Source organism: Buteo buteo, chromosome 24 (genome assembly GCF_964188355.1).
Source record: "Buteo buteo chromosome 24, bButBut1.hap1.1, whole genome shotgun sequence".
Taxonomy (NCBI): Eukaryota; Metazoa; Chordata; class Aves; order Accipitriformes; family Accipitridae; genus Buteo; species Buteo buteo.
Genome location: NC_134194.1, coordinates 16735578 through 16748888, shown reverse-complemented (window position 1 = coordinate 16748888; position 13311 = coordinate 16735578). Strand labels below are relative to the sequence as shown.

The 13311-nt window shown below is 36.4% G+C and overlaps 1 protein-coding gene across 3 annotated transcripts in view; it reads right to left on the bottom strand.

Moving 5' to 3' along the window:
• The window catches only part of TENM2 (teneurin transmembrane protein 2), a 545903-nt gene that overhangs the window by 311254 nt on the left and 221338 nt on the right, over positions 1 to 13311 (bottom strand). Inside the window, exon 3 of one of the 3 annotated variants that reach the window (XM_075056250.1) lies at positions 13007 to 13090. The exons of the other annotated variants lie outside the window; for them this stretch is intronic. Within the exon in view, the coding sequence (XP_074912351.1) occupies positions 13007 to 13090 (84 nt within the window). The remainder of the gene's footprint in view (positions 1 to 13006; positions 13091 to 13311) is intronic. 3 annotated transcript variants of the gene reach the window in all.

Below are 13311 nucleotides of genomic sequence, written 5' to 3'. Positions count from 1 at the left end.
CCCAGAGGGTTGTGGTGAATGGGGTGAAATCCAGTTGGCCACAGGTCACAAGTGGTGTTGGGCCCTGTTCTGTTTAATATCTTTATCAATGATTTGGGTGAGGGGATTGAGTGCACCCTCAGCAAGTTTGCAGACGACACCAAGTTGGGAGGCAGGGTCGATCTGCTCGAGGGTAGGGAGGCTCTACAGAGGGATCTGGACAGGCTGGATCCATGGGCTGAGGCCAATCGTATGACGTTCAACAAGGCCAAGTGCTGGGTCCTGCACTTGGGTCACAGCAACCCCATGCAGCGCTACAGGCTTGGGGAAGAGTGGCTGGAAAGCTGCCCGGCAGAGAAAGACCTGGGGGTGCTGGTTGACAGCCGGCTGAATATGAGCCGGCAGTGTGCCCAGGTGGCCAAGAAGGCCAACGGCATCCTGGCCTGTATCAGAAATGGTGTGGCCAGCAGGAGCAGGGAGGTGGTTGTCCCCCTGTACTCGGCTCTGGTGAGGCCGCCCCTCGAGTCCTGTGTTCAGTTTTGGGCCCCTCACGACAGGAAAGACATGGAGGTGCTGGAGCGTGTCCAGAGAAGGGCAACCAAGTTGGTGAGGGGCCTGGAGCACAAGGCTTATGAGGAGCAGCTGAGGGAACGGGGGCTGTTTAGTCTAGAAAAGAGGAGGCTGAGGGGAGACCTTATCGCTCTCTACAACTGCCTGAAGGGGGGTTGGAGTGAGGTGGGTGCTGGTCTCTTCTGTCAGGTGGCTGGAGATAGGACGAGAGGAAATGGCCTCAAGTTGAGGCAAGGGAGATTTAGGTCAGATATTAGGAAATTTTTTTTACTGAGAGGGTTGTCAAACATTGGAATGGGCTGCCCAGGGAAGTGGTTGAGTCACCATCCCTGGAGGTATTCAAAAAGTGAGTAGACAGGGCACTTCAGGACATGGTTTAGTGGGCATGGTTAATGGTTGGACTCGATCATCTTGAAGGTCTTTTCCAACCTAAATGATTCTATGACCTGTAATCTTTCCACTGCACAAAACATTCATTGGCTATGCTCCTTTAGCTTAATAATGGTTGTAATTTAAGTAGCCCAAGAACAGAAAGGTTTAAAGAAATAATTTTGTCTACTACAGAATAAGAAACTGTGTATCATTCGTTAGAGGTCTCTTGACTGTGCCTGGAATCTTCTTAGACAAGTACCTCTTTAACCATTGTCCTGCAGCCAGGTGGGAAATACTGCTCCGCAGTCAATTCCCACCTTCTACACATACTAGCCGAAGGGCAGGCCCTGCTGAAGTCAACAGGAACTGTGCCACAGAGTTCAGGGACACAGACACATATGTATTATTCCACTGTATTTCCAGATTTGGGTATAAATATAATTCAAGGATATATTTCTGTATATGTAATAATATGTATTACACAAAACCACAGCTATGCATGTCACCTTGACTCACTGCAAATACACACACTCCTGTAATTTGCACAAAGAGAATTCTTTTAATCTATAAACTAAAGAAATTAAACTGGGAGGTCTAACTAAGCAAATGGGAAACTGCAGTGAAAGTATGCAAAGTTAAAGTTGTGTAGGAAAAGTTGTCCAGACTGAACTTCTCTCATATTTTGCTGTTACAAGTTTAAAAGACTCATATGTGGTTACCTGAACTGTTCAAAGTTTTCTAATTTTATGTAGTAGGAACCTTGTAAAAAATATGTTTGGTTGGTTGTTTTTTTTTTTTAAAGATGGCCTCAATAGCTAATTAAAATCTTATCCAAGAACAGCTTTTCGGAAACACCCGTATGTAAACAGTTAAAGAAAGCCAAGTAGATATTTTAATAAATTCTAGGATTTCCAGATTCATTTTAGAAATTACATATCTTTAAAGAGATCAGGTAAATGTAATTCTTTTTAATTTTCTGGAATAGATCATATTCTAGGTTTGCCTCAGTTGAGCTCCAAAGCATCAAACAGTGAAATTAAATGGACTTCCTCCTCCCTATATATGAAATGGCTTTCTACACAGCCCAAACAAACCAAAACCAAATACTAAAATGAACTCTAGGGGTTTAGTGAAATATTGGTTCTACTCTACCTTCTTTTTCAAAAATGTCTTCATGTTACTGAAAAAGACAAAAATATCTATGACTGATAGAAGTATATCATTGCAAATATCAGTTGACATTAACACCAGAAAGAGTGCTTGTAGGAATAAACAGTTTTTGAACACTTTTCTATAGTCCTGATGGTACAGGCTAAACCACACATGCTGCACTATTCATCTTACTTTGGGAATCAGGTTTAAACATATTTCTAGCCTGCTTATGTTAATGCCAAGAGACTTAAACTTGAGCAGTATAAATTTATGGCAGATATGGCAAAAATAAAAGCAGAGTAGGTCACTATGTCAGGAAAAGAACACAGTGGTCTGCCCTGTATTACTCTCTTGGGGGATCCCTGGTATATTGGGTAGGGCACTTCTGAAAGTAACAGCACCTTAACGATGACAGTTTCATAGAAGCCCTTATAACTCCAGAAAACAGCTAACTGCAAAGGACTTACATGTAGGGAAAAAAAAACTATAATGTATCTTTTAAGCCTACAGAATACATAAAAATAATAACTTTCCATAGAATCCTGTGCTACATGCCTCCTCAACGAGGAGGCTTAATAAATCCTCTTATCAACAGGGCTTGGAATAAACAACCACTACCTTTATTTAGTTTATTTTTGGCAGTTTTAGTGGAAACGCATTAAAAACATGTTCTTAGACACACAGAGCAGTTTTCCAGGGGTTGAACACATTCTAAATTCCAGCAGTCTGTCTAGCAAAAGTTTACAAACTTAAAGTTAGGTAAGTAGGGTAGGTAACTAATCTTAGGTGGCTAACTCATTGCATATGAGAAGTCAGGTCTTTGCAACACACTCTAGGGTGAAAGAGAAAAAGGCATATTTCAGAAATTAGTTTCTCAAGATCCCCAATGTAACAGAAAGTGAACGATAAGAGACAACACTTCAAAGGGATCTTGAAAAAGTCTGAGTACATAATACCATCTAGTTCTTCTGGAAAACCTGTAGTTAACAGGAATTCCAGGAACTCTAACCTGGAATTCCTACCTCAGGTTGAGGTTAGAAAAAAATATGAATATTGAAGTGGATATTTCTATAATGAGAACAATGAAGGTGAAGGAAAGGGAATTTCTAAATGCTGATTTGATTGTCAGGTAAAATAATGCTCAGAAGCATGACCTGGTCAAGGAACCAAATTTAGAACTGCATTTAAATTAATTAAAAGCAGACCAGAGAATGAGCTAAGTACACATATTCAGCCTACAAATTTTAAAAATACATTTTTTTCTATGTTAATTTGACAAGGAAAACAGAGGTACAAGCATTCGATAATTATGCTGCCTCCATCTTCTTAACATAAATTCTCTAAATTTTCTAAGAAAACAGTTTAAGATTTACTTAGAAGTCACAATACCTCAAATTCAGACCTTTTATATTGTTACAATAAAGCTAAAACATGGAGGAATGATAACATCAGGGATGTTTGAGGCTATAGTAATTTCTGTACTCCAACAATCTACTCCAACACACTGATCACAGAACTATTCTAGTGCTTTACCAATTCAAATACTTTTTCCTACCCCAACTTCTCACTCTAGAGAGCTAATCCACTGTAAAGTCTCAGTGAACTGTTGAATGTCGTAACTTAAATGCAAAACCAAAATATCCCCAATCAAACCAGCTACAATGCAAATGCTCCTGCTCAGGAATGATTTCACTTAAGAAACCTGAAGGTGAACAACAGCAGCTGTTTTTTATATAACATTTCTTAATTCATATAAAGCAGCTCAACTGCTTAGATTTTGTCGATTTCAAATTTTGTCTGTATGAATCTCCACATGTATTTAGCGTATCTGTGTACTCACACTTAGGAGATATTTCTGTCCTTTCCTATTACTTCACATTTAACTTTGAGACCGTTTGATTTCTACTACCACCACAGATTTAGAAGGACATATCTGAAAAAAGCACGGTAAAGGAAAGCAAACAACATTTAAATTTTTTGTAATAATTAACATTTGCAGTACTTTTCATATTACTACTACATTACTTAACTAGCAGTATTAACCACTCTGACAACTACGCATGCCTGAAATGACATCACTTCCTAACACTGCAGACTTGACCAACTCTGAGCCACCTTAGAAGGAATGTCAATAATACATATCACAGAAGTGACTTAGAAAATTAAGAAATCAATACATGTCAATCCTGTCTATCTTCCTTAGATTCATCTAAACCTAGTGAAACATACTTTCTTTATTTCAATTCTGCCTCTGTAGAATTTACATCCTTTAGCCTTTATTACATGTAGCAGTACAGCACAGTCGTGGAAGTTGTGGTCTTAATTTCCTGTTTTAGTCTTAATTTCTTCCTGTATTCAAGAGATTGTTGATACAATTCCTAAATTTAAGCTACAAAAATGCAGGTGTATTGAATATTGTCTTTAAGATATGCAACTCAAAATTTTTTACAGAAGTAACTTTTAATCAGACATAATGTTCAGAAACCAACCTACGATGAAGCTAGTTCTGAGTTAGATCTATGAAATGAAGGATCCGAACCTTACTGTTAAGAGTAGAAGACAATGAAAAGTTTGACTGCAAGTGCAGTTCTGATACTTCTGACAAGGCTTTCTATAAGAAGAAGGCGGCCTGACAGTGGCTAAAAGAAGAGATGCCTTTTATTACTCTGAATACATCAATTCTAGTGACTAAGCTAGGCACTCGGTAAATTTGAACACGTGGCTGTTCAGTCTGTACTGTGTAATAAGCTGTGAGGGAGGCTGCACAAGCTGGTTTTACTATTGAAAAGAAGCACCAATATATGTTCCCCAAACTGATGATGATATCACGATACACAAAGTCAAATTTCAGAATCAAAACTCAGGGACAACTAATCCTGAGAATCGTCAAGTACCCTTTGAGTGGAAAGAGGAGGGAGGGCAGCAGTACGGTTTTGCCCAAACAATGAATATATTACAGGGCTCAAAGAAAGCTGAAGATTTCGCAAGCTAGATAGGTAATAGATGAAGATTTCCGGTATCTAAAGAGAAGGAGGCGACCTGATTTTTTTTCCTAGTTGCAGATCATTTAGTTTTCCAAAATGCACTCTATTTCCCACTTCCACATCCTATGTAATAAAATAAAAATCAGGCTTTGTTAAAAAAAAAAAAAAAAAAAAAAAAAAAAAAAAAGGATTATGCCAGTGTATGCCAGTGAGTTTCAGTAAGTCCTTTCAGGGGCCTCCTAGAATTAACACCACATTCAATATTTTCATTAATAAGGACCAAATAGTTCAAGCCATGTGGGATGAGGCACATGTTTTTTCCTACCCCAGACTTTGACTGAGAAAACAAAGCTTTCATTCTAAATAAAAAAAAAAAAACGAGCCAAGTACAATCAAGTATGGCCAGATTCTGAGCTTATACACTACAGAAAAACCTGTTTCTGAAGCACATTCACTCTACTGAATCATCACTCAAACTCTAAACAATTATATTGGGATCAAATACTAACTCCTAACGATCCTGTTTAAGGAAATAAATTTTGAAGAAGCATGAAAACATATTATCAGATATGTCTGTAAGTCTTACTGGCAGGAGAAATACTGTGAAGTTGGTTGAAAATACTGAACTCACTTTTGCCAGTAAGGAAATGGATATCAAGAAGCATGCTGTGTAAGACTCAGCTTTTCACCTCTGCTTATTATACCAAGCAGATTTAATTGTTCAGATACCATAAGCCCATCCACTATCTACATTTCTGTCAAAGTGCTTGGCCTTCCACTGACAACATCTGAATGTAATTATGCATCGTCAATGTAAAAATCTTTAATATGGGGAAGAGTTCACAAGTAACATAGTTGAAAATAATTTACTGTCATCATTTCCTCATTGCTTCTCCATATTAAAGAAATACAATGTAATCAGTTTTGGTTTACTTACTATTATGGCATTAGAGACTATAAATATTTTGGCCCAGATGCAGATCCAGTTTGGAATAAAGCACATTATATTTCCAGTTGATAATCCAAACAAAAGAAAGTGCTTATAAAAGCAAGATACGGAAATTCACAAAGAAAGCACTGGTCAGGCTCCCTCCACTTTTACCCTAGCAGTGGATATAAGTAAATCTAATCTAAGGAATTATGGCACTCGTATAAAAAATATCTGTATAATTTATTTTTTTTACATCAGTTTTTCTTGTCTCCCTCCTTATTCAAGTTTCACAGCATACATATGGGTATGAATAAGCAAGGGATTCTTCACCCTAACTTCATGCACAGCAGCTTGAGAAATGTTTCAGATTAACATAAATGATAATACACATACATAAGGCTGTCTTTCAAAGAGGTTTGATAATTCATAAATGCAATGTTTACACCAAATCAGGTCAAGTCAAAAGGTTTGTAATATAAGTATTTAACTTATGTAAATCTGTTTATCACTGCTAAGGAACATGGGATGACTTCAGCTGCTCACTATCTAATATACGCAGTACACATTTAGTGCAACCCACATGAATTCTCATTCCAATTTTTAATTACTATGCAGTCTGTAAAGACAAAAATCCACTAAGTCAGATTGCTCTTTTTTTCCTTTTATCAGAACAATTAATATTAATTGCATATTACTTCACAGGCACTGCTTTCCTACACATTCATTATGAAAATAATAAACTGAATGAAATTTGAATAAAAGTTTTAAAATAACTGTAAGTACAGACATTTATCCTTAAACATATTTCTATCAATATTTCCTTAGCCAGTGTTCATAAGAAGGTAATGCAAAGCTTCATTTATACTCACTATATGTTTCAGGACTCCCAACTAAAAAAGAAATGGCAATTCTTTTTAAAATTGTTTATATTATGTTTTTTCCAGATGCAATTTTCTTTTTATACTGTATACAGTTTTACTTGCACAACTTGTCAAAACACTTTGTGAAACAATAGAAGAAGGACAAGGATTTCATACCATTAAACAGACCTTGGTGGCAGGAAGGGAAGACATTGAATTTGTTTTTACTTGAGATTTTTAAATTTTTAGACAAAGAATCTGAATTCATATCTCTGTGTAGTCGATCCTGGGGTTTTTACCTACTAGAGAATATAGTAGCCAAAGGTTCTTTTTTCTAAGGTTTCCAATACATGGCTTTAATTTCTATCTCAAAATCTTAAAATTAAATATCCACCCATCCATATGGAGATCCAGGCATTTAGTTTTTTGGATTTATTAAAATCTACTTGTACTGATAACAGCATAGAGACATATGATTTGGCACGGTAAACACAGGTTTAACAGCCTAATTGCTTGGATTTTGTATAGTGGATCATTATGTTAATGCTTCTGCAGTAAAGTGCTAAATAGGAATTCCCACAAGAAAGACTTCTCAGTGCTGACTGAGAAGGAAAAGGTAGGACATACTGGGGTAATTTGGGAAGAGACTGCTCTTCAGGGACACAGGAGAGGAATCTTCAAACCAACAGGACTACCAAGCTCTACCAAAGGGAAGAAAGCATGCCACAATACAAAACACCATGAATTCTGACTTTGTCTGAATAACCCAGGGACACCAGATGATTACATCTTGTCTTACAACCTGGCTTGGAGGAAAGATAGCTTCACAGAGCTTTACAGGATAAAGACATACTCTATAAGAGTAAACAACTCTGCATGAATGTAGAATTTCTTATTGTACAGTATTCAGCTGGATCTTGAGATAAACCTCATTATTTTGTTCTGCAGTTGCAATGATGGCACTGTATGTTATGTTCCCTTAAATACTTTCTCCCATCTGACACTGATCCCACACGACACCTGAACCTGCTCTGCCTTCACAGCCACAGATTCATGGATGTGACAGAAAACTAGACTTGCTTACAAGTCTAAGAATGTCATTGTGGAAAGATTTTTGCTTTGATAAAAGAAAGACTACATGAGAAGTTTTCCATGATAACCAGGTATTTTGAAAGAATAAATATATGTTTAACATTTTTGATCCAATAATAAATTGGAAAAAAATAAAAAAATAAATAAAAGGCATCATTATAGGTATCTGTTTTGTAAGTTCCTTTTAGTAGTTATTTCCTTCAGTTTCCTGAAAAAGTTTCATTATTGTTTTCCCTAAACTTATGCCCACATTTAATCACCAAAAATGCACCTCCACCACACAGCAGATGTGTCATTAACTATTTCTGAAAAAAAGTGAAATAAAATCACCCAGCATGAGAATACTATGGAATAAGTCAACACTAGCAGATGGTGTTTATTTTGTCACTGCTTGTGTTAAAAATTACCACCTATTTCATCAGTTTCTTTAAGGTAGAAGCTTCATGTACAAAGTGGAAAAGCTATTTTTTATAAGCTGTCACAGAACTCCTTAAAATATAAGTTCTTGTTTTCATGGCTTCCAGTTTTCTAGGACATGGTGCAATACACAGGAGATCGGTTTGTATAAATCTGACACGATCGAGTATTTTGCTAGCAGCTCAGTCTTTCAACACACAATCTGTTTTGTTTCTCAAGCAAATTTGCAAATTCTTTAGTTCAAATACTGGTGTTTTCAAGACAAATTCTGTAACAAGTGTTAAGTCTGCTCCTAGGAGAGGCACCTGGTAGAACTGTCAGCTTGTTTTCTTCTAGGAACCAACATGCAAGAGAGTTTTACTTCCCCCTCAGAATTTCCTACATTCTCATTATTTTATTTTATCACACACTTTTGGCTTTGTGGTCTACATTCTTTTGTTGATTGTTTCTTAACAAAACAGTATGTTGCATGAAGAGCAATTGTACAACCTGGACTTGGCTACTTAAAGAAATCATTGCTAAAATCTCATGATAAAACCAGGTTTTGCTCGTGTGTTTTTGAAAGAATTTCCATTAAAATGGACCCCCCCAAAAAACCTCCCAGAAGTGCAAACCCATATAATCCTCAGTAAAGCAAATCCACATTGCAAGCATCAAGGTGAACTAAATTCCTCACTACTGTGATTTAAACAGAATTATGCTATCCACAATATCCATACACAGTATTTAAATACAATTTGCAACAAAGTAAACGAACTTATTTATATCTGAAGGTTGCTGGACACCAGTCTACTATTCTCACTCATGATTTTAAATGTCATGCCATAGAGACATCCTTCTCCTAAATCAAAACCCCATACAACCAGTTGCATTTTGTTTCTAAATGTTATAAGCACAGGATAAAATCCAATCCATTTTCTTCTCCCAGAAAACGCATAATCCCTATCTTCATTAAATTATTCAACTGATAACATCCCAAAATTAAGAACTTATTTGCACATCACAGATCATGACAGGTCTTTGTGATAATTGTATGCTTGCTGCAGCAACATATCAAATACATAGCTTGTTAACTATAGCCATTCAAATCTCTTTTTGGTATTGACAGGATCATACATGAATTCAGAGACTATGGACTCCACTACAATGTCCAGATTTTTGTGCTCCCAGTTTACTCAAGATCATCATGTTGAAACAAACAGCAAAGATGCTTAAACTGCACTACGATGACTGCAAAGTGAACCAATAGATAGGAAATGGTAGAAAAAAGGCTGTCTGGATAACCACTGTTAGTGCACTGCAATATGTTTTCTTAATTACTTGACTCGCTCCTTTCTCCCTCCCTGTTAAGTTTTCTATTGCCCTTAGTGTTTAGGTTGGCTTGCACACACTATACAAGGAACTGATCCTTTTATCTTTATTACTTAACGAGAAGCACAGGCCTCTCAGCATCCTTTTCAAATCATACTCTAAGCAGAGCACTGTTACATTTCTTCCTTTGCTTTTATATATTGCTCAACATTACTATCTGAATGCTTTAAAAGCATTAATTAATGATTTTGATAAATCTCTGAGCTTTTGTTACATTATTTTACAGCTATAAAAAGAAACCCAGGGTGGTTTTGTTCATTTGTTTGTTTGTTTTTATTTTTAATTCTGGATGTATGAGATAGATTTGAGATATTTTGGGGTTTCTTTTTGTTTGTTTGGTTGGTTTTTAATCTAATGAGAATTCCTCTGCCAGAAAAGAAGTCAGAAAAGGTGAGATTTAGGTCTACTCCAAATACTAGGTAGGGGAGATATTGAGATATTTTCCTATAGGGTGCTTTGTATTCTTTTCCCTTCCAAAGTCTGAACATGGATCTGACAACAATCCTTCTGCCTGTATTTCTGAAGCACTGACCACTATAATACCCATGTTCAGCACTTAACCTCCTTTTTTTCCCCATTAACTCTTGGTCTGCACAAGCGGCATCTTTCCCCTTAGCAAAGCAAAGGCTGAATAGATCAAGAAACCTAACATTTTATTAGAACACAGCAAAGCAATCCACCCACTAAATGAGCACACTTGGTAACTGGGTACCTTTAAAATGAAAAGTCTGAGGGCTCTACTTATGGTGATACAAAGAGTCCTCTTCTGTTGACACAACATGCACACTGAAAGCTTTGCAACACTGTTTGTATGCATTCTCAGCCAGCTGAGGCTTTAAACCAAGGTTAGTGCCATCTGCCTGGTTTTGGCAGCATCCAGATTGAGGTAAAAAATCCTATGGTACTTTTAAAAAGGAACAGAGATAAAGCTTGGTTTTAGTCAGTTCCCTTGAATTATTAACATAATAGATTTGGCTGACATCAATGCCGGTCAGCACATCTGGATCTATAAGCTCACTGCATCTTTCTTACCACATTTAGAGCATGCAACAAACTATTTTACAAGTCATATCAGATTTAGTATGTCCAAGTAATCAGGGTCATAAAAGTAATAAGAAGTACTAATTACTTGTAGTAATTACAAGTCCTATTACTTGTCCCAGTTCAATTACTTTCTTAAATGCATGTTACTGTCAAGCCAGAGGTGAGAATTAATACTACTGTCAAATATTTTTGAGTTGCTATATGGTTATTAATACATTCTCATGTTGTTCTTAATTTCTAGAGCTCTGAACAAACACAATACCAAAAATTAAAAGCAATATATAAATCAAATTTGTTTGAATCGGGAAGACTATCAGGTTGTCAGAGAAAAGAACTATACCAAAGAGAAACAACATTTGATGAAAAGTCTCAAAGCTTCAAATAAGAGAAGACATTGTTCAGATGGATGCAATTTGTAGGGCAAAACATTTCCATGATCCTGGAAAATGCACTCAAGTATTATTCTTTGAGATTTAGTATGGCCTAAATAGCATAACCCATTCATTTCACCTGTGCCAAAATCCCTTCTGCAATGCCAATAATCATGAATGCTTCAGAAATACAGAGATATATACAAGATCATTTCCATTCTTCATCTTTATTACCAACCATACACATGCCACCTCGGACGGTTTTTAGTATTATATACCAGCATTATGGAAATTTAATTGCTCTACCAAATGCTCTGGCTCCCACTCTTCTAAGAAGCATGGAAACACAAGAAACCAGTCCTTATCTCCACTTTGAAAACACACTGAGCATTCTCGGGCGGTATTAACAACAAAATGGTCACAGATGCTCAGTACTTTCCAGAATCTGATGTAAGAAACTGTCCCAGTATTTGCTCAGATGCTGTTTGAGATTCAAAGCATAATGCCATTCACTAGTTTTTACCAACAATCAAGCAATTATGGAAAGAAGTATATCAGAAAATCAAATTGGGGGTGACAAGAACACCTTGGTTTATGTCTCATTTAAATATTAACCAAGCAGAATATTATTCCTGGTTAGGCCCCTGATTTTGCAAAGCATTTACTTAAGTGCTTGAGCGAAAAGTCCAAATGGAAAGGTATCTTTCATGTATGTACTAGGTCACGGTTGCAATGGAAGAAAAAAATAAAATATCAAAATATATCTTTCATCTCATTAGGCACTCAAATACAAAGCAAAAATTGCAGTGTTGAGGACAAAAGACTTTATAAAAAATGGCCCCTGCTAAATTAGTAAGGGCACATACTGATACTACAATTAGTATAAGTGTACATATCCAATGAATGAAAACCATTTTTTAAATTCAAGAAACATCAAGAGGAAGATGTCACTGAATCATTATCTTTGTACTAAAATTCCTTAAGAAGTCTTTGGATTTATATTACTACATCTTGTTAATTTTTTCTTTTGCTAAACAGTACATTGCAAGCTTTTTTCCAAACATCCTCCTCCTCCCAAAGGAGTTTTACTCTCACAGAAACAAAAGGTATGTGTGTGCATGTGGAGTAGTGGTACTTTAAAAAAAATAATTGTCTATCAATGAGGTCATTCCTTAAAAAACAAAAAAACCCAACAAAACCCCCTGATAGTTTTGCACTGCCCCTAAGATACAAAACTTCAGTGACACACCAAGAGTGACTGTCTGAATCTGAAACTTTTAGATAAAAAAAATTGAAATCAAAACTAAAGATGAACGGAGCTATCACTAAATCTTTCATTAGAAACTCAGATTCAAGAATCACTGAAGGAACATGTATCACATGCAAGCTTTTACCAATGGGATAAAACATACGTAATTGCCTTTGTGAAAATACTGCTAGATATAGGTACCATATTGTTTTTAAATTACGCCTATGTGTACCCAGATCTGGCATCTCTTACATGTCTCAGCTCTCTTTCTCTCCATGTAATGAGCCCCGTCCCATGAAGCAATGTCAGCTCAGGGAAAATGCAGCTCCTTCACCACCCAGTGAAGACTCACAGTAAAAACCCCACCCTTACTTAGTTCAATCAAATCAGGAAGGTAATATTCAACCATGAAACAGAAGTAGGTAGTAAAGAGATCAGGTATATTCAACAGAATATAAATACCCAGGAGGAAAAAAAACCCAAACAAACAAAAAATCCCACAATACATAATAAGCAGAACATAAACAGAACGAGATTAATCAGAGCAAACCCCACAAATTCTAAACTAGGTTCTAAGTTTACAAGGAATAGTTTAAGCAAGATAAAAACCTTACGTATTAGAGAGTTCTTTGTCTCAGCCAGCTGCTGCCAGCTTGTCTGTCTGTCTTTCAATTTCTCAGAAAGGTGTGTGTGAAAATCTAAATGAAATAAAACAAATACATTTTAGAGATGGCTCTTTTCCTCCTTTTCTCCCATTCCATTCACCTTTGGTGCAATACAGCCAACAGAATGTTTCACCTCCTCCCACCCAAAGCATTCCTGAATACTAAAAAAATGCATTACTCATTATTATCTAGAGATTGAGAATTCTTTTATCTTGTTATCAATGACATATAAAAAGGCATACTGAGTAGCAGTA